This window comes from Epinephelus moara, chromosome 24, assembly GCF_006386435.1.
Source record: "Epinephelus moara isolate mb chromosome 24, YSFRI_EMoa_1.0, whole genome shotgun sequence".
NCBI lineage: Eukaryota > Metazoa > Chordata > Actinopteri > Perciformes > Serranidae > Epinephelus > Epinephelus moara.
Genome location: NC_065529.1, coordinates 1,400,047 through 1,422,442, shown reverse-complemented (window position 1 = coordinate 1,422,442; position 22,396 = coordinate 1,400,047). Strand labels below are relative to the sequence as shown.

Genomic DNA, 22,396 nt, shown 5'->3' with positions numbered 1-22,396 from the left:
GCTAGCTACTTAGAAAGGAATAGCTTAATAGATACTATGGTGCAGAAGACAGGAATACCAGGTTTTGCAGGGTGTTTAGAGCATACTAGCATGATCTGGCACCAGATTCAGGCAGTGAAGATTAAAAAAAAGGGACCTGCACGTTATATTTTTGGATCTTGCAAATGTGTTTGGTTCAGTACCACATAGCCTCATTTGGAGTGCATTTGACTACTTCAAAGTGCCACAGGTAGTTGTTAACTTAGTGAAAGCATACTTTCAGGATGTTAGGTTGTGTCTAAGTACGGCAGGTTTCACAACAGTTTGGCAGAGGCGAGAAATAGGCATCATGGCAGGGTGTACAATTTCTCCATTAGCATTTACTATGGCGATGGAAGTAATTATCAGGGCTTCTAAGTGGGTGGTAGGTGGGGAGAGACGGCAGAAGGGGTTGCATCTTCCACCAGTTCGGGCTTGCATGGATGACATGACACTGGTGACCACAACAATGCCATGTACAAAGAGGCTACTAGAGAAAGTGAATAAGAACCTCAAGTGGGCCAGCATGAAGATCAAGCCTAGTAAGTCTAGAAGCATCTTGATACATAGAGGGAAGTTAAGTGATAGGAAGTTTGTCATAGATGATGAGGAAATCCCAACAATTTGGGAAAAGTCAGTAAAGAGCTTAGGTAGGTGGTACAATGTGAGGTTGAATGATGAGGAACAGGTGGTGAAATTTAGAAAAGATGTGGCGGAAGGATTGAATAGAATAGATAAATCAGAACTTCCAGGAAAGTTGAAGTTGTGGTGTTTGCAATCTGGGCTATATCCTAGGTTAATGTGGCCATTGTCAGTTTATGAAATTCCAATATCCGTTGTGGAGAGAATTGAAAGGTCAGTTAGCTCCTATATTAGGAAGTGGTTGGGCGCTCCTAGGTGCCAAAGTAGTGTTGCATTGTATGGAAAAGGGATACTTCAGCTGCCAGTATCTAGTTTAACAGAGGAATTTAAATGTACCAAGGTCAGGACAGAGCTCTTGTTATCTAGGAGTAAGGATGTGGTAGTTAGGAGTGTGGTTCCAAATCCAACCAAGGGGAGGAAGTGGAACCCAAGATCAGCAGTTCAGGAGGCAGAGATAGCTCTTAGGCATGCACAAATTGTAGGTAATGTTTAGTTTGGCCGGGGAGGCCTGGGGCTTGGCTCAGGCAAACCGGTATGGAATAAAGCACGTCTCAAAGATAAAAGAAAGCTGGTCATGGAACAGATATGTAGACAGGAGGAGATATTAAGGGGTGCAAAGGTAGTGGCCCAGGCTAAACAGGGACAGTGGTTGAATTAGAAAAGTGTAGAGAAGAGGAAGCTTAGTTGGAGGGACCTGTGGAGTATGGAGAAGAATCATATTAGATTCCTGGTAGGGGCTACATACGATGTGTTACCAACCCCCCAGAACCTAAAACTGTGGGTAAATGGGGACCCATCATGCCCATTGTGTTCAGGTACCGCAAGCTTAAAGCATATTTTGTCAGGCTGTAAAGTTAGCTTGTCACAAGGCCGATATACATGGTGACATAACCAGGTGTTGAAATTTTTAGCTGCAGGCATCGAAGGGAAATGAAGACAAGTAAATTCAGAAGGTGTTAGGAATAGGAGTTTAGCAATTCAGTTTGTCCATGAGGGGGAGAAATACAGAAGGGATAAGTTAGTAAGGAGGCAAGGGTGTGGCCGCCTAGAAGGTGCTTGTGATTGGGAAATGCAAGTAGATTTAGGGGGAAAGCTTGTTGTTCCCCAGGAAATAGTTTGTACCAGGCAGAGGCCTGACTTAGTGTTGTGGTCAGTGAGTCAACGGATAGTTTATTTCATTGAGCTGACAGTTCCTTGGGAAGACTCAGTGGAAGAAGCCTGTGAAAGAAAAAAGCTTAGATATGCAGACTTAGGAGCAGAAGCTGAGCAGCGTGGATGGAAAACTAGGATTTGTCCAGTGGAAGTGGGGTGTAGGGGATTCATAGCAAGATCAACTGTCTCGCTCCTGGGGGAACTCGGAGTGCGGAGACAGAGTTTGATGAAGACAGTGAAGGAAATGTCAGATGAAGCAGCCAGAGCAAGTCAGTGGATCTGGAAGAGAAAAAATAATGTCAGTTGGGGGCCAGCAGGGGGAACTACTAAGCAGGGTACATAACTCCTTGAGATCAGGTGGAGAGATCCACCAATCAGTCCTCTCAGGAAAAAAACCAGCAAGAGGAAGGTTATTTAAGTGTGGGAGTGGCCTATTTGAATCCCTTTTGTTTAAGACCATGCTGCAAGGTGAGTGTGTTTGCTGATCCTGTGAGTTTATCTATCTCCTTCAACTTTAGCTTATATTGGAGTTATGCTATGTAGCGTGTGAAATAGAGTATGGTGAATGTGCTAGGAAAGGTAGTATCAGCACTGTCTCTAACTGGAGCTCGCATGTATGGAGCCTGGGTTTGTTGAAGGTGGCAGTGCTTTTTGGGCTGAGAAAGCTATGTGTAAGGAAGGTATAGGAGGTTGTTGGGTTGGTGCGGGGAGCAGTGAGACCTGGCATTAGGGGAGTGTCTCTGGGACACCAGAGATCACTGTCTAGCCTCCTGGAGGTGTCGTGGGACCAACTAGACGAAACACTGATGAAAGGAGGTTCCCACCCGATGACCCCAAAGACATGTTAGTTAACACTGCTCACTGGTCTGTATAGTTAAGCCTTGCCATAATAGCTTATCATAGGGCTTAGGAGGTTATTCACTGAGTGCTGATCCTTTCTCTAGAGCACAAACTTCTTGTGTTTATTTGAACTGCTGGAAGAAATCACTGGGAGAGACGCAGACAACAAGGTGACAAAGAACAAAAGAACTTTGCTGGTATTTTTAGGGAGTGAAACTACTGTAGGTGAGTAGGAGGTGAGATGACTACAGGACGAGGAAGAGACAGGTGAAACCTATCAGGGAAGGCACACAAGAGCAGGTCAGTAACAAGATTAGACAGGAAACTCGTACTCGTACTCGTCGTCCTCCGCTTATCCGGGTCCGGGTCGCGAGGGCAGCAGCCTCAGCAAAGAAGCCCAGACAGTCCTCTCCCCAGCCACTTCCATCAGCTCTTCCGCAGGAACCCCGAGGTGTTCCCAGGCCAGCCGGGTGATGTAATCCCTCCAGCGTGTCCTGGGGCATCCAGAAGGCTTCCTTACCAGATGCCCGAACCACCTCAACTGGCTCCTCTCGATGTGGAGGAGCAGCGGCTCCACTCTGAGTTCCTCCCGGATGTCCGAGCTCCTCACCCTATCCCTAAGACTGGGCCCAGCCACCCTGCAGAGGAAACTCATTTCGGCCGCTTGTACTCGCGATCTCGTTCTTTCGGTCACTACACAGAGCTCGTGACCATAGGTGAGGGTCAGAATGTAGATCGACCGGTAAATCAAGAGCTTCGCTTCCTGGCTAAGCTCCCTTTTCACCACATCGGACCGGTTAAGCGCCCGCATCACTGCTGACGCCGCCCCAATCCGCCTGTCAATCTCCCACTCCATCCTACCCTCACTCGTGAACAAGATCCCGAGATACTTAAACTCCTCCACCTGTGGAGCTATCGACCGGACCCTCTTCTCCAGCACCCTGGAGTAGACCTTATCGGGTAGGCTGAGGAGCGTGATCCCCCTGTAGTTGGAACACACCCTCTGGTCCCCTTTCTTGAAAATGGGGACCACCACCCCGGACTGCCACTCCAGAGGCACTGCCCCCGATGTCCACGCAATGTTGCAGAGGCGTGTCAGCTAGGACAGCCCTACAACATCCAGAGCCTTGAGATATCCAGGGCGAATCTCATCCACCCCCGGGGCTCCGCCGCCTCGGAGTTGCTTCACTACCTCAGCGACTTTTGCCCCAGAAATTGGATGACCCGCCCCCGAGACCCCCGGCTCTGTTTCCTCACTGGAATGCGTGTTGGTGGGATTGAGGAGCTCCTCAAAGTATTCCTTCCACCGCCCGACAATGTCCCCAGTTGACGTCAGCAGCTCCCCACCTCAGCAGAGGCAGGGCTGATCATGACATTATTAGCCTACATGTATATGAGGCCCGTGGATAAGTGTCTTTGTTTTATTGTGGTTATTTTAAGATAAGATAAGATGAACTTTAATGTCCCAAATGGGAAATTTGTTTTGGGCATATAGTGCGACATAGCTGCATAGCAGATACAGCTACCATATACAAACGAGACACACAGTAGACAACCATGTAGTACAGCAAGAATGCAGATTTGAATAACATAATTGTGCAATCAGGACTACTGGATGAAAGAAATGCATCAATTTTACCATAACAGGTAGGGCTAAAAGAACAAAAGCTCCTTAAGGTTGCACTAGCCCAGGAGATAATCATAAAAAGTGCAATAAAAACTGTAGTATAGATAGTGCAAATAAAATACAGTAGTGCAAATTAAACTGTCGCAAATAAAAACTGAAGTGCGAGTAAGAACGTATCAGGTCTGCAACAGGTCAATAGTCACAATAGCAGCCCTGCTCTGCCAGGGAGACACCTCAGGCAGATGAAGAGAATGGCATAACCAAAAGAACATTACAAGATTTTTTTACTTTTTTTTTTTTTTTTACAAGGGAGGTGTCAGGCAGGGGATCCGCAGCCATAAGCCTCCCCCCTGCCTAGCCTATTGTATGCGTCACGAGGAAGGACAACGGTGGTAATGGATCCACAGCAGGATCCACAGTAGGCCCCCCACCGCCCTGACTAGGGTTGTGGGTGGAGGGGGGACTAGGGTAGTGGATCCACAGCAGTAGGCCTCCCCAGGGGAGGGGTGGAAGGGGCTATCAGATGTATGTATTTGTTTATTAAGTAGTGAGATGGAGGTGGGGATAAAGGACAGTTTAAAACGGTAACTCTTGCATCTGCTGGCTCTGTAGTGCCTCCCTGATGGTAACAGTTCATTTTTGGCTTGTGTGACTATTGCACCCTCATATACTGACTGGAGAGACTGGAGTTGGACAAGTTTCCCCATTAACTTAATGGCTGTTTTCACCAAGTCTAGCCTTCCACTGGACTGTAAGAGAGCCGAACCACACTGCCATACCATATATTATAATGCTTGCTAGTACGGCATTGTAAAATGTTAACATGATCTCGGCTCGGACCCCAAACAGCCGCAGCCTCCGAAGAAAGTGGAGCCTCTGTGCTAATCTGTTACACAAGTGGTCGAAATGAACGCTCCAGCTCAGATTGTTAGCCAACCTTAGTCCTAGATATTTGTATGAGGACACCTGTTCAATTTCGTTGTTATCAATAATCACAAGGTCATGAGATACAATTCCCATAGGGTCGAAGATCATCTCTTTAGTTTTTTCCCGTTTAATACAAGATAGTTGTTATCACACCAGGTCTTAAAAGTGGCTATCTCACTTAAATACACAGAGGGGGAAACTTTCACATCTAACAGGCTTAAGATGATGGTGTCATCTGAAAATCTGATGACATGATTGCTAGGATGTGAACTCCTACATTCATTGGTGTACAGTGTAACTGGGGCCTCAAATCCAATATGGCACACGCTCTGCTGCGACAGCACTAAGTGCACTGAGAGAATCGTTCTGTGTTTGCGTTGTTTTGTGTTAAATGTGGATGTTTATGTTGGCTAAATCTGGGCTGATAAACCATGACATCATTCTATCAGTCTGCCATTTTACTCGTGATTCTATGGCTGATCTGCAACAGCTTCGCACTCCAACCCGACAACGGCAACCGGCTACTCACCTACAGCCGAGATGAACTCCTGGTACACCGGGCCTCGCTGCTGAGTAACACCAAGCCTACTGTTGTCCTACCGTCGGAGCTTCGGCTGAGGAAAAGAGGGAAACGTGGAGGCATCCACTGCCGAGTAAGGAAGCGTCCATTCAAACCACCTCTCCCCACCATTCTCATGTCCAATGTCCGATCACTCCGTAATAAAATGGACCTGCTACATGCGAGGTGCCACTTTGAAAGGGCTTTCCGGGACATCTGTATCATTGCTCTGTCCAAGACGTGGCTGAAGGAGTCCGTTTCAGACGCTGAGGTCAGCCTGGACAACTTCACCATCATCAGGTCTGACAGAACAAGGCTGTCGGGGAAGACGTGAGGTGGTGGGGTCTGTGTTTATGTCAACGATGGGTGGTGTAACAACATCAAAGTACATCATAAGGTGTTCACACCCAACCTGGAGATGCTGACCCTGTCCCTTTGCCCCTTCTACCTCCCCCGGGAATTCCCCACTGTTGTGATCAGCTGTGTCTACATAGCCCCCAGTGCTAACATCAATATAGCAGCAGAGCTAATAGCTGAGAATGCTAACACAATGCTAGCCAGATATCCCGGCACTCCGCTTTTCATTCTGGGGGACTTCAATAACTGTAGGCTGGACTGTGTGTTACCATCATTTCAACAGTATGTGGATATTCCAACCAGGAAGGGAAACATCTTGGATCCCTGCTATGGGAATATTACCGACACATTCCGAGCCCGTTCATATCCACTGCTTGGACTTGCCGACCACAACATCATCTTTTTACTTCTGCTCTACTGACAGGAACTGAGACGTCACATACCAAACTGCTACAGCATCCCACACTGGTCGGAGAACGCCACTAACCAACTCCAAGACTCCCTGGCTTGCACTGACTGGAGTATCTTCGATGGAGATCTGAATGACAGGGTTTCTGTCATCACAGACCATCAGATTCTGTATGGACTCCACCATTCCAACCAGAAAAATAAGGATCTATCCCAATTCCAAGCTCTGGATCAGTCCACAAATAAAACAGCCTGAAGGAAAAGCACAAAACCTTCAGGCTCAAGGACTGGGCCAGCCTCAAAACAGCAAACAGGAACATTAAAAATGAAATACTCAAAGCCAAACTGGAATACAAAAATAAACTGGAAGCAGAATTCAGCAACATGAACACCAAACAAGCCTTCCAGAGGGTGAGGACCCTGACAGGATCTGAACCCAAATCCACATGTACATCAGATGACCCAGAAACCTTCACCAAACAACTGAACACTTTCTACACCCGTTTTGACAACCAGGATTTTTCATCAGAGTGTCAGACCTGGTTGAGAGCCCTCTCCCCACTGGACCCTGAGGAACTGGCCCCCTTCACAGAGGAGGAGGTACGGCACCAGCTGAGCCACTGCAAGTTAGGCAAGGCTCTGGGACCTGATGGCACCCAGCCAGTGTTGAAGACCTGCGCTCTGGAGCTCTCACCAATACTGCACTCCCTTTTCTGTGAATTCTTCTGGACTGCAACAATACCCACCTTGTGGAAAACTTCCACCATAATCCCAATACCCAAAACACCCCAACCTACAGAATTCAACCACTACCGCCCCGTTTCCTTGACATCCATAATAATGAAGTGCCTAGAGAAACTCCTGCTGAACATCATCCTACCGATTGTCACTCCACGTCTGGACCCCTTTCAGTTTGCCTATAAGGCCAAAAGGGGCACAGACGATGCTGTAGCCTGCCTGCTGCACTTCCTCCTTCAGCACCTGGACTCACCAGGTAACTTTGTGAGAATTCTCTTTGTGGACTTCAGTTCCACCTTCAGTACGATCCAGAAACACCTGTTGATCCAGAAACTGCACCATCTCAACATTCCCCCCTGTCTGATCCATCTCATCCACAACTTCCTCACTGACAGACTGCAAGAAGTGAGGGTGGGCCACATCCCCTGTACTCACAATCAACACTGGAGCTCCACAGGTATGTGTGCTGAGCTCTTTCCTGTATACTCTCTACATCAATGACTGCATAAGCCCATCACTTACCACAACCTATCTGAAATATTGAGACGACACGGCCATTATTGCACTTCTCTCTGACAGTCTCTCTGCTCTGGATTATCACAACACAGTCACACACTTCACTCAGTGGTGTATGGACAACCATCTTCACATCAACGTCAGTAAAACCAAAGAAATAATGATCACCCCCCCCCTCACCTCAGCACCCCATCATCACTGACAATCAAACAGTTGAAATAGTGGACAGTTTTAAATACCTGGGCGTAACTCTGGACAATAAACTCAATTTCGATCAGCACACCAGAGACATACAAAAAAGGAGCCAACAAAGACTGTCAGCTATCTAAAAAATTCAAAGGACTCTATGTCGCCCCCCATCTACTGCTACTTCTGTACCAAAGCATCATTCAACCAATCCTTCTGTTCTGTTCCATATGTTTCTTCACCATGCTTTCTGTCACCTATTGGGCCAAACTGACACGCATCACACACACCGCTTCCAAAATCATTGGTCTTCCCACACCCAACCTTCATTCATTCATCTTCTAACCGCTTCATCCTCTTGAGGGTCGCGGGGGGGCTGGAGCCTATCCCAGCTGACATCGGGCGAGAGGCAGGGTACACCCTGGACAGGTCGCCAGACTATCGCAGGGCTGACACATAGAGACAAACAACCATTCACGCTCACATTCACACCTACGGACAATTTAGAGTTATCAATTAACCTAGTCCCCAATCTGCATGTCTTTGGACTGTGGGAGGAAGCCGGAGTGCCCGGAGAGAACCCACGCTGACACGGGGAGAACATGCAAACTCCGCACAGAAGGGCTCCCACACCCGGGATCGAACCGGCAACCCTCTTGCTGTGAGGCGACAGTGCTAACCACCACACCACCGTGCCGCCCCACCCCCAACCTCACAGAGTTAAATAACAGGTCCATTACACACTTTGCAAAATCAATAGAATGGGACACCACACACCCACTCAACCAATACCTCATCCCATTACCCTCAGGGCACAGGTACCCAACACTCAAATTTAGGAAAGCTCGACTTGGGAAGAGCCTGATCCCAGCAGCCATAGCTGCACTGAACAAGAGATCCCGTTGACTCAAAGTGTCCACCTCTGTAAATGAACATGTAATGTTTTGTGATGTTTTGTGATGTCTGTGATATGTCTGTGCCTGTGATATCCGTGATCGATCTCTGTAAATTTACAGTTAGTGGAAACAAATTCCCCTCTGGGACGAATAAAGTAAGTCTAGTCTAAGGAGTACAGGAGAACTGACACAGCCCTGAGGCACACCTGTGCTACACTGTTTCACTGCTGAGAGTGAGCTGTTCACTCTGACTTGTTGGGTCCTATTCGTTAGGAAAGAATAAAACCATTTAATGATAAAAGAGTTCACCTTCATGTTGATTTACTTCTGTATGATCAGGTAGGGTTGGACTGTGTTAAAGTCCGAACTAAAATCTGCAAATAAAACTCTAGCATATGCTTTGGGGTCCTCTAGATACTTCTTAATTAAATGAGTGTCAGAAATAACTGCATCCTCAGTGCTACGACCCTGTCTATAGGCAAACTGTAGAGGATCTAGATAACCAACAACCTCAGATTTAAGCATATTGACAATGATCCTTTCAAAACATTTCATCACAACCAATGTTAATGAGACAGGTCTGTAGTCATTATTCACAGCTGGACATGAGACCTAGGTTACCGGAACAATGACAGATTTTTTCCTATTCCTTTTCCTATTTTTCCTATTCTACAATCCACAGTACAACTTTTTAACAAAAAGGCTGGTTCTGGTGGCAGCTATATTCTGTGACTTCCTGATGATGGTGAGTGGAAAATATACAGAGTATCTCAATTTCTCTGTATTTCCAGGAGCCATAAAGAGGAAGGTGGAGCTGGACTGGGGCACTGAAGACTTAGAGTACCTCCAGAAAGTGGAGCTTCACTCTGATGGAGCGCTGAACGAGGTCCGACCTGACATCCTCATCTATAATGCAGGGACAGATATCTTGGATGGGGACCCCCTCGGAGGACTCTCCATATCACCACAGGTATTGTACATGCTCTATCAGACACTCAATAGCCACTTTCAGATAGATATGGCACTATTGAGCCCCTACTAAGTCCCTTCTTTATGCCTCCTTTGCATTTTTACACAGAACCAAACAATGACGGTGCATTCTGGAAGCAAATGAAGTGCGACAGGCGTGACATGTAACACAACAGTTTCAACCTCTAGTTTGAGATAAAGCATACACATCAGCAGCGCTTTATAATCAATGGCATAACATGGCAATAACATCCATTTACCATCTCTGTTATATGGTAGCTGATGTCCTCTGCTTGGATGGTAAGGAGCTGCTGGTCCTCATTGTTTTCACAATTTGCAGACATTTTTGCTCGCTGCTCTTCCTCTTTGAGTTGGCCGCTAACAGCTACTTTTAAATCTCCTGTGAGGGGTCGCACACATGTTGTCAGAACATCACATGATACTGTCCTGTCAGTTTCCCTGTTTATACAGACATCATTTCGGTGCTGTTACCACCCCCTGTGGTGGCTTAAAGGCAAGTTCAGACCAAAGACTTGCAACAAGATAGAATCGTTTTAGAACATTGCAGAGAAAAGTTGCAGTGGTGTGAACTGGACGGTCAACTCAAGCCAGCTGATGATGTCACCTGCAACTCAGCTGGTCAAATCACTGACAGCTGGTTTTAGAATGTAAAGCACATTACCTGTTTCAACAGCTAATCGGCTTGTGGTGAAGTCAGCTGGTCAAGTCAAAGTGACCACAGTTGGCGTGTTCGCTTGCTGCAGCAGGTGCTCCCCACCGAGCCCTCTGTTTCTGTCCTCACTGTGAACCGGTGTCAGGCGCTGGGTCACTGCTGCCAGCTTTATGTGCTTATGCCCTGCCCACACACACACACACACACATTCTCATTGATTGGTTATTTATATTACTGTGTTCAGTTTCATCACTACTACAAATGCAACTGTAGCCAGTAACTCACTATCACTACCCTTATTCATATTTTAAGAAGCTACAAATTATATTCAGCCACAAAATAAGCCTGAAAAGCTGGAAATCAGAACAGAGGTACAGAGAGTTGTCGCATAGAGATGATACACCGTCTCATTTAGCTACATTGATGTGAAGTTGTTTTAGAATGTTGAAGAATGGCGCAGTTGCCTGTTTCAACTTCAATCCGTTGCGAATCTTAGGTCCGAGCTGGGCTTAAAGGCGAGACAACTCTGTCCCCCAATTCTTGGATCATACCATATATACAGCACAGAGAGGCGGCATAACCGTGTGATATTCCCATCTTGAACAGGCAGTGTAAAAGAGGCTAATGTAGATACATATGAGATGTGAGTACTGATAAGCCTACTTTAAGCCTGAACTACTTTTTACAGTTCATACTGGATTCCAAAACATCAGCGGTGAGCTGGAGGGACAGTGTGCTGTAGAGCTGCTCCCCACACTCAGTGGCCATGTTAGGTACATCTGCACAATGTAATGCAATCAGAAACAGCTGTCAAATAGTGTATTTAGGGTGTCTAATACAGTCATAATGTTGTTTATTAAATTATATAATTATGTTCCAGCATAATTTAACTACCCCCTCATCCATTTATGTAAATAGAAAGGACAAATAATTTGAAACACATGTCAATTTAATGTAATCCAGTACAGTACAGCATGACCTCTAATTTGCTTTTTTCAAGATGGTTGCTACCTGAAATGTTTTGGGGGTTTTTTTTTAACTCTTTTGGAAAACCTGGTGTCTGTTTTATATGTTTAGTATTAGAAACACATCGGAATTCTCAGATTTATAATTATTCTAAAATATATATATATTATATATTATATTCTATTTATGACGTATAATTTGCATATAGCCAATATAGCCGTTATCCCAACAATTTCCATGTTTGCAACATAACAAATATAAGCAGTTAAAGTGGGAAATATGTTTTATTACAATTTAAGGCAATAATGAATGAAAGAAAATGAAAAAATCTTAGTCATGGTAAATGTTCATCATAGTATTACTACTTGCCATGGACCACGGCATGGCCCTGAGATTGATCCTGGGCAGGGGAGGGTTATACGCATGTCTAATTCTCCCTTACTGATATCTAAAGAAAATTTTTACAGGAAAGATAAAGTAAAGGATATGTGTTGACCATTTTTTTTGTTGAGATACCTCATACGCAGTGTTGTAATGGCAGGAGAAATACCTGGATGGAGAAGTGACAGGCTCTGCTGTGTCAGGAAACTTTAGTACTTTACGTAGGTAATTTGTTAGGAAATGTGAAAGCATACTAAGAGCTGATCTTGCATGAGCCACATTTGGATCTATGACTTCCTGTGCGCACAGATATCCTATAGGTGATGCTGTAAATTCCACAGAATAATTGGAACAAATCAAGTAAATGTGCAGAATGTGTTAGTGGGATGGTACAGGGATGTGTGGTGCAGAGCTAATCAGTGATTTGGGCTGGTAAATAGCCTAAAATTAAAAAAAGAAACTCTTGGTTAGTGCAGCTTTAATAATTGTTATTTAAGGTTGCGGTAAAACACGTGTTTCTGTTATGCCTAATAATGTTCAAACTCAGTCATTGTGCTGCAAATTGTTCAATAGTAAATGAGAGTTTGGATACAAGCTGTTGCCACTCTCAGTCTCTGGGGTATGTAATGCCCTGAGAGGTCTGGTGCTCCACAGTGAAGTAATGAGAAATTAGAACTATCAGACTGCTTCCAGCCTTCCCTCCCTCCTCGGGTGAAGAATGGAGTGTAGGTACTGTAGAAGCATTAGCCAGCAGCCTGCCAAAATTCCGAGAAGTTACAAGTCCTATCCGAGGCCATGGGCAGACTGACAGACCAGCTCTTCTCTTGTCTTCCTCTCCAGGGCATTGTAAAGAGAGATGAGATTGTGTTCAGTGCTGCAAGGCGACGGGGCATCCCCATACTTATGGTGACATCTGGAGGATACCAGAAGAAAACAGCCCGCATCATCGCTGACTCCATCCTCAACTTGCACCAACAGGGCCTAATTGGAGCAGAGGTTGAGGAGGGGGAGGGATCATCGTCACTTATGACAAGCCTGATGTGCAGCAGCTCTGGATGTGTTGGATCAACATTCACTGCAGTATGAGATGCATTCATCCTGACATTAACACTCAGAGCTGTGACATTTAAAGGCCCTGAAGTCACTTTAAATTGTGCAGGTACTGTGTGACAGCAATGATAATACTGTAAGCTTTCTGCTGTCACACAGAAACATCTTAATTTGAAACTGATGACAGGGGTTACCCAGTGCTTGTTTGCACACATACAACAACCAGAAAATAGCCTTGGTCATGTTTTACATCTTTAAGTTGGCAATTATACAAAGGGAATAATTCTTAAAAGACAAAAACCATAATAATCACACTTTCCTGAGTTCTCATGTGCCACAAAAAAAGTAGTTTCAATTTTCATCAGTTGGAGAATGATGGTTTTTATGTATGATGTATTCTTTAATCTCAGGAAATATAATAATGTCTTTTGTGAAAGATGATATATTACTAGTTAATGAAATTGTAAAGACTTTGATGTTGTTACAGATACATGGCAAGTGACCTGTCCTTCAGAGGTGAAACACAAGATAATTGCACGAGAGCCGTACCTATCAAACATAATCTACTAGGGATGTTTAACCTTCTTACGGATGATAATGTCTTCTTCATTCCTCATTAGCATTTTCCTTTATCACTTCCAGTATAAATTAGTGTTCAACAAATAATAAAGTAATTATTACAGAGTTAACAGTGTTTCATTAATCAAGTTTGCCCTTTGATGGGTTTTTGTACTTAAGGTTTTAAATCCACTCAGTCTGTGCAGATAACGTTTACAGCGAGCTCAATATGATTTTACTGAAGCCACTTAACTCTTCTGTGTCTGTGTTGTTGTTGCAATGTCTTCCTGACATCTCCACATCAAAGTTCAAAAATTGAAAATAGCTGCGTTTATTGACTGCACCGGCCTGTGAGTTTCATGAGTTTGACTTGCTGTACCGACACAGACAGAACTCTCCTAATGATGATTACACATGGAGGAGTTGTGTAAAAGGAGACAAAATAGATCATTAAAAATTAGGGATGCACAGAAATATTGGCACGTCATCAGTATTGGCCAATACTGAGTTTAAAATGAATTATTAGAATTGGCCAACATGCTTTGTCTTAATTTACACAATGAATGAATATTACATGCATTGAAAACTATTGTATTTCATGTCTCCATCTGCTGGTGGGCCATCACGATAAGTGAATGCATGCATAATATGATGTAAATCCCACTACAGAAAAGACTTGACGATCACTTAAATTAGGTGGAGAAAAAAGTGGATCCCAGTATGGAGAGAGATTTGTCTTATTATTATTTGTGTGAACTGATCGACCACCTGTGTTAATGTGTAATCTGTGTAATTTGTAACACCTTCCACAAATACAAAAAAGATTTGTAAACTCAGAAAATATTTAGCAAATATTAAACAGATCTGCAAATATTCAAATATGGAAACAGATTTGTATCAAAAATTATTTGTGTGAGAAGATCTACTATCTGTGTGTAAATGTGAAATCTGTCAATATTTAACTACTTCCACAAATATAAAGAAAGGATTTGTAAATTTAGAAAAATATTGTACAAATATTAAATGGATCTACAAATACACAAATGTGGAGATTTGTATCAAAAATGAATTGTGTGAGAAGATCTACTATCAGTGTGTAAATATGTAACCTGTAAATATTAAATCTCTTCCACAAATATAAACATTTATTAATTTAGAAAAACATTTTGCAAATATTAAATGGATCGGCAAATATTTCAATATGGACACAGATTTGTTTCAAAAATTATTTGTGAGAAGATCTATTATTGATGTGTAAATGTGTAATCTGTAAATATCAAACAACCTCCACAAATATAAAAAAAGATTTGTGAACTAAGAGAAATATTTTGCAAATCAAACAGTTCTGAAAATACACAAATTCCACATTAAATTAAAAAAAAAGAGTCAGTGTGTGTCAAATGCAAATCTGCAAGTGTAGAATTGAGATTCACAAATAAAAAAAACTGGATTCTCAAATATCTGTTCAAAAGCTGAAATGTTAGGAAAATATTCATAGATTGATTGATTGATTGATTGATTGATTGATTGATTGATTACTTTATTATCAGAATTCATTCTGAAATTTGTTTTGCATCCAAGACACTTGTTTCTCATCACAAAATTCATTATAAATTACAAAAATATAACCTTAAACATCCATCAGACAAAATATACCATCAGACATGTGACATTTGCTATATCCAACATCAAAGTGGCTGTGGTGCCTCCTAACAATTATTCAACATTTTAATAGACTGAGGAATAAAAGAGTTCCTCAGTCTGTTTAATCTAACTTTGGGGACTCTATATCTGCTGTTGAATGGCAACAACTCTTCAAATAAAATATGCATTGGGTCAGACAAAGGTTTGCCTGCCAAGGACAACATTCTTCTAGTATATGCGGCTTTAAAGTTACAATGTGTAATTTACGTGGTTGTTTATTAGCAAATATCAACTGTTGCTTCCATAAATATACATTTACAAAAGTGTAATGCAATTCACATACAAATGGAAGCTTTCTTATAGGCTTAGAATGATTTTTCTATACATACAAAGGCAGGGCACGGTCTGCTGGAGGCTGCCGTCTTGCGTCGCCATATTTGAATACAGTGGCCGAAAGGGATATACGCGCTTCGCCTTTCGCATTTACCTAGAACTAGAACTACAATAAGGTGAAGATCAATCCGGGGCGCTTCTGCGTGAACCTGCTTTGTACTTTTATGATTCTGTCACACTTTAAATGGAGGACCACATCATATGTTTTGCCCCGTAAGAGGGAAACCACGCCACCAAATAAAAGGAAAGAACAATCAGATAAGCGAGGATGGGACAAAACACGAGTGAATATAGGCGTTGCTTATTCCAGGTGGAAAGAACTCCTGAAGGAAAAGGATTTCACAAGAGATGCAGAGGTTGCCTGCTTTCTGCTAGACAGGTAATTCAATCTGATATTTTAAAATCATTTTGGCTTCATGTTTGCAACTACTTTTCCCTCTCGTCTAAGTTCGAGTGACGGCTACGTTTACGTGCTAACGTTATCCTAGCCTTGGCTAACGTTATCCCAGAGCTACAGCTAAATGGTTAGCCTAGCCTACAGCCTAATCTGTTGATTCCTCTCGCGCTGCTGCAAAGGCTGCCGCCCTCTCCTCCTCCTCTTCCCTCTGGGTAGCCGAGACACACCTCTTTGCCTGGCCGTTCTGCACCGCCTCTACCCCCTCGCCCCCTTCCTCTCCCTGGTCTTCCTCTTCTCCCTCTCCCTCTCCCTCATCTCCCTGTGTCCTGTGGAAGAACACTCTGGAAATGCATATATTATATTCGTACCAACCTATATTTGCCACACTGTGCCGTGACTATCACATAAAACATGTTATTTTAGCATAACTGTGCTAATGCTCGTGTTACCAAAACAATTAGAAATAAAACACTCCTAACATATATCTCACAGATAACCTGTATCTCACTGTTAAGCTATAACATATCGTAACATGGTTTAGATTCCTAAATAAATATTCACCTCGTCGCTGGATACTCCTGAAAAACTCGAAAAACTCTGCTGTCTGCGCAAGGCTTTTTGTCCTACGAGGCCACCGTCACTTACCCGACGGGAGGGGTGAGTAAGTGAGTGCGAGTGAGCGCTGCAATCTAGAATATGACCGCTGATGTCACTGTTATTCACCATTTTTACACACTGAGGCTTTAAAGATTGGCTCAAGTGTTTGACCTACAATCTTAGTGTATGGTATAGTTCTCTCTCAGTACAACTTAAAGCTCGACTGGGGAGACTGCTAAATATCTGCTCTAACTCCATACTGCATAACACTTAGTACAATAGATTGAAAGAACAGTAACAGAATAGGTCTACTTGTACCAAAAGACCTTAGTCTCCTAAGAAAATAAATACGTTGTTGTATTTTACTACAAATATAATCAATGTGTGCACTCCATGATAGAGTAGCGTCCACATAGATGCCTAAATATTTGTAGGAAAAAACTTGTTCAATGTTTGTGTTATTGATAATGAGAGGTGGAGGATATGAGTTCTCTGGAAAACCAAAAATAACTTATTTTGTCTTATTTGCATTGATGATAAGTGAGTTATTCTCACACCACTCCACCAGTCTATCTGTTTGAGCCTGATGAATACTGGGATCGTCTTCAGTCCCCAACAAAGACAATAGTACAGTATCATCAGAAAACTTCAAAATAAATGTATTTTGTCCATCAGTTCTACAATCGTCAGTGTACAGTGCGAAAATAAATGGAGAGCTCACGCAGCTCTGCGGCGCTCCAATGTTGGTAACTGTAGGAGCGGAGTATGTCTGATTAACTTTGACTCTCTGTACCCTATTTCTGAAGAATGCGTGGTATCAGTGAATTAGATGGGCATTTACTTCCTTCTCAACCATCTTGACCAATTAGAGCTTTGGCTGGATCGTATTAAAGGCCGATGTGAAATCTAAAAAGAGAGCTCTAGCTGTAGTTTTAGGCATGTCAAGATGCTTCAGAATAAGGTGCATCGCACAGAGGATGCTGTGGTGACCACAGCATCCTCTGTACTGCGATTATGCTTGTATGCAAATTGTTGACTATCAAGCTTGTCACCCAGCTTGTCACTGAGCTCCTGAACTACAATTTTTTCCAAAGCCTTCATTACAACAGGAGTCAAGGCAACGGGACGATAATCGCTTGGTTGCTGCGGACATTTCACCTTAGCAACAGGTATTATATGTGATGTCCTCCACATGAGAGGAATACTACCAGTGTTCAGTGAGTGCTTGTAAATAGGCTGCCACACAGGTGCTAACTCATCTGCAAAAGTTTTCAGGATGTATGCGCTAAGATTATCTGGTCCCGTGGCCTTCCTCTGATTTAACCTTTTAAAAATATTTCTCACCTGCTCAACAGCAACATGCTTTTCATTTATTTGTCATTTAGTTAAATATATTTACAAATGTCTTTTAGTCTGGACTTTCTCTGTGTATTTGCAGATCCGTTTTATATTAAAGTAGTTTTTTTTTTCGAGTTTATTTTTTTATATTTGTGGAAGGTGTTTTATATTTACAAATTACACATTAACACACAGATTGTTGATCTGTTCACACAAGTAATACTGAGTATGGACATTTTTATCTGACATTAGTGGTTGAAAACCCACAGAAGACAATCCAGAGTGCCATGATCCACAAATATCTCACTATCCACAAGCATTTTTTTTTTCCTTTATGTATTATTATTATTATTACTATTATTACTACTACTACTACTACTACTACTACTACTGTTCTTATTATTATTATTTGTGGGGTCTTTTTTTCTTTGTTGTTTTCTTTGTAAAGCCCCTATGAGTATCCAGAAAAGTGCTATATAATGCCAATGTATTATTATTATTATTATGAAATTTGTGTACTGTAAAGTCATATTAACAAAACTACAGAGCAGTTTGCAAAGATGCATGACCTACTCTGTGAACGCATACTATAATTTTGCAAAATACATGACATAACAAATGTGATTCACCACAACAAAAGAAGTCATATTTACACAGTTGTAGATTAAATTGTAAATGTGAAAGAGGTTTTGCACATTTGTGAATCGCTTCCTGTCAGCTGGTGTGCCATGTGACATTTGTGACTTCACTCCTATTTGATTATAAGTTGTGTCCATTTTGTACCGCAGCAGATCTGTATGTTGTATGTTGTATGTTGTATGTTGTATGATGTGCACTTAGGAACTTTGCCAGCAGGTGGCGATACACGCACGCACGCGCGCACAAACACACACACACACACACACACACAGAGGAGGGCAGACCTGAATGCATTTATTGTTTTTCCTTGAATGTACCAATGTACTTTAGATGAAACCATGCCCACTTCTGTGTGATGACAGCCCTGACAAATGTTTTCCCATGGAAACTGCACTAACTGCATCTCAGATCTGTAAACTTTTTAAATACAGATCTGCTGCAGGAGGAAATGGACAAAAATCTGCAAAACAAATAGAAGGGGAGTCACAAATGTTGGCTGACCTACAAACTGTCAGGAAGCGATCCACAGATATTTGACATTTGCACATGGAACCACAAACACATAAATATGACTTTACATGTCTTTGTTGTGGTGAAACTGGTTGCATTTGTAAAACCTTATACATATTTGCAAATCTCTCTGTAATTTTGTGGATATGACTTTACACAGCACAACTGACAAAAATACATGTTTGGGGGAGTGACATATTTGTTGATCATGGTACACATTTGTGGATTGTCTTGTCAGTCAATCAATAACTCAATTTCTTTGTCACATTAAATCATAGAAGGCACAATTCCAGTGAAATGTAATCCCATTGGTTCTTTCAGTTTGTGCATTAAAAACAATGTTATAAAGAATAAATGTGTATGATTAGGCTGTGTCATCATTTAGGAGCATTGCAGCCTGAGGGTAGAAGCTCTTTTTGAGCGTCTCAGTGCTCGCCTTCTTCGTAATTCATTTTGCAGCGCCTGGTGTAAACATCCTTTATGCAGGGTAGACTAGTGCCTATAGTGTGTTTAGCTGAATGAATCACACTTTGAAAGACCCTGCAGTCCTGTTCGGCACTGTTACCGTACCAGGCAGTTATGTTCCCTTTTGGGATGCCCTCGATGGTGTAGGAGCAGAAATTGCTCAGTATTTAAGGGTAATTTCCTCAAGTGTCTGAGGTGAAACAGTCTCTGCATTCTGTTCTGTCCCCGGTCTAGTCCTAGACATTACATGATGCGACTCCCTCACTCTCCCCACTCCCAAGAAAGGCCAGTAACACAGTATTTTAAACAACAAAGAAAGCAGCTTATTTGTCCTCAGAGGTGGACAGTGCCCAAAACAGCTAACACAAATATACCAATTGACCCTAACCTTACCTAGCAAAAAAGAAATGCGAAACAAAAGACAAATTTTCTAATCTAAGCTCTTACCATTCAAATCAAGAGAAAAGAACATGGCAATGCCAAACTAAAAAGAATTCTCACTCAGTGGCGGCTCCTGCCAAATTTCTCAGGGGGGGCAATTGTTGTGATGATGGCTGAGGTGACCCGTTCAATGGGTAAATTTGAATTAATTTGGCTCTACAATGACTGAACAATCCACTGTGGTCATCAACAGACTAATTTTCATCAGTTTGCCCACACAAATACCTTTGAATGTGAACAGAGACTTGTTTTACCATTAATCAAATAAAACTGAGTAAGGTATTCACTGAGTCATTGTCAGTCTTAATCAGAAAACATTTTATTATAGCTAAGTGGAAGTTCATTTTGTGTTCTGATTAAAGAAATAAATGCAGGCATACCCTATAACTTAATACAATGCACATCACATAGTATCACTTATCTTTGACCTGACCTGAACGTTTTTTGTTGTTGTTGTTTTTCAGTTTCAGTTATATATTGGGGGGGCTGGTATATGTATATGGTGACTACTGCCCTGTCATGCATGCATAATTAGGCCTCAATTTCGCTGGGTGCGCAAAGGTGAAGTGCGCTGGTCTTATCATACAAAGTTTGATGGAGTGTCAACTGGACAATATGGAGATATTTGCGTCTTGAAAGCCGGACTACAAATGTGGATAGACAGGGAGAAACACACGCAAGCCTAAGACGTGGTAAGATACGATATTCCTCACTATATGAAGTGACTGATAACAAGATCTGTATAATGGATTGTAAAGAAATTCGTCTGGTTTTTATTTTGTAGACAATTGATCTGTATTTATAGCGTGATGGGATGACAGCACAATCAGTACGTTTACATGGACAGTTTAATTCCACTTTCATTCGGAATGAAAGGCCATTCCAATTAAAAGTGGTCATGTAAACGGTCATTCCGATCGAAAAATGGTCATTCCGATTGAAAATTAAATCCTATTAAAAGGGGTGGTTTATTCCGTTTGTCATTCCGAATGAAAGAATTTTGTGTGCATGTAAACGCTCGTTCCTCTTTAAGTTCATTCCGGTCTTTCTGCGCATGCTCGTTTCCTTGCCCTACTGGCGCGATGACGTATATAGCGCGCATAGCAATGGGCAGAGATAGAGCAGTCGGACTTGTTGCACTCACCGGTTTCCATACACCAAAGCACGGTCTTCTATCTCCCTTCTTCGACCTTCTACCTCTCTTCTCCTCCTCAACAGATGAAGCATTAGCAGAACAAGGTTCTTGTTGTACTGCTGCTTCAAGAATATAAGCAAAACAAGCCCGAAAAAGGTACTAAGAATGGCGTCGTCAAGCATCTTGTTATCCGGAGCGAGGACTACAGTGTTTTTTTCGGTAAATGTAAACACATAACATCCGCCCCGCCCCCTATCCAATCAGAAACCTTTCCTGCCCCAAACCTTGCACAGACCCGAATAAAGGCAATTAAACTGATGTCCCGTGTAAACCCTCATTCGGAATGAGTATTTCCCATGTAAACTACCTGGAAAAACTTTAATTCCGAATGATTTCATTCAGATTTATTTCATTCTGAATGAGAAGCCATCATGTAACCGTAGCCAATGTCTCATTATTGCTGCTTGGTAGTTTGCCATTTTGCAGTGTTGGTGTAGAGTGTCACATGTTGGAGGCATGGATAGTTCTGGCAAAGCTGAAGATGCCATGCAGAATGCTTTGTATCTTGCATCATTCACATTTGTGGCCATTCTTAGCTGATTTATCCTCAGCACCTCTTGGTTTACAGTGATTATTTGCCTGATGATCTGCTCACAGAAGATCTTGTAGTTGACATCAAAGGCCGGCTCATTTCTGAAACACACAGACACAGATACACACACACACAGACACACACACACACACACACACACACACACACAGACACGCAGACACACAGACACACACACATTTAAATAATGCAGAGAGTTGTGCAAAAGATGTCTTATCTATAGACAATTTATCAAGCATGTGCATATGTGCAGTCTGAGCAAATTATTACATTGACCACATAATATAAGAGATATTGGATAAAGGAGATACCCCACTGTAGGCTTATCCAGTGTTAACCCTTAGATGCATAAGTGGGGTCAAAAATTACCCCAAGGGTTGTTTTTCTTCAATATCTATGGAATTAAAAGTTTTTATCATTTCATATTCCAGGTATTCCTCATAAAACATGTTTTTGACATGAGGCCATTTGCATTTAAAAAAAAAAATTATATACATTTTAAGAAAGAATGTTGTTTTTGTATCACTACCCAATATCACAAATCACAATTTGCCTCACAGGGCTTTACAGCAAACGACATCCCTCTGTCCTTAGGACCCTCACAGCCGATCAGGAAAACTCCTCAAAAAAAAACCTTTAACGGGGAAAAAACGGTAGAAACCTCAGGAACAGCAACTGAGGAGGGATCCCTCTTCCAGGACGGACAGACGTGCAATAGATGTCGTACAGAACAGATCAACATGATAAATTAACAGTAATCCGTA

At 42.4% G+C, this 22,396-nt stretch overlaps 1 protein-coding gene across 4 annotated transcripts in view; it reads left to right on the top strand.

Moving 5' to 3' along the window:
* The window catches only part of hdac11 (histone deacetylase 11), a 160,381-nt gene extending 145,849 nt beyond the window's left edge, over positions 1-14,532 (top strand). For 2 of the 4 annotated variants that reach the window (XM_050038794.1, XM_050038795.1), the window contains exons 8-9: positions 9,658-9,836; positions 12,696-14,532. In XM_050038794.1, coding sequence (XP_049894751.1) covers positions 9,658-9,836; positions 12,696-12,941 — 425 coding nt within the window. In that variant the 3' untranslated portion in view covers positions 12,942-14,532. The remainder of the gene's footprint in view (positions 1-9,657; positions 9,837-12,695) is intronic. The other 2 variants (XM_050038793.1, XM_050038792.1) reach the window with 2 other exon arrangements.
* The last annotated feature ends 7,864 nt before the right edge of the window (positions 14,533-22,396 follow it).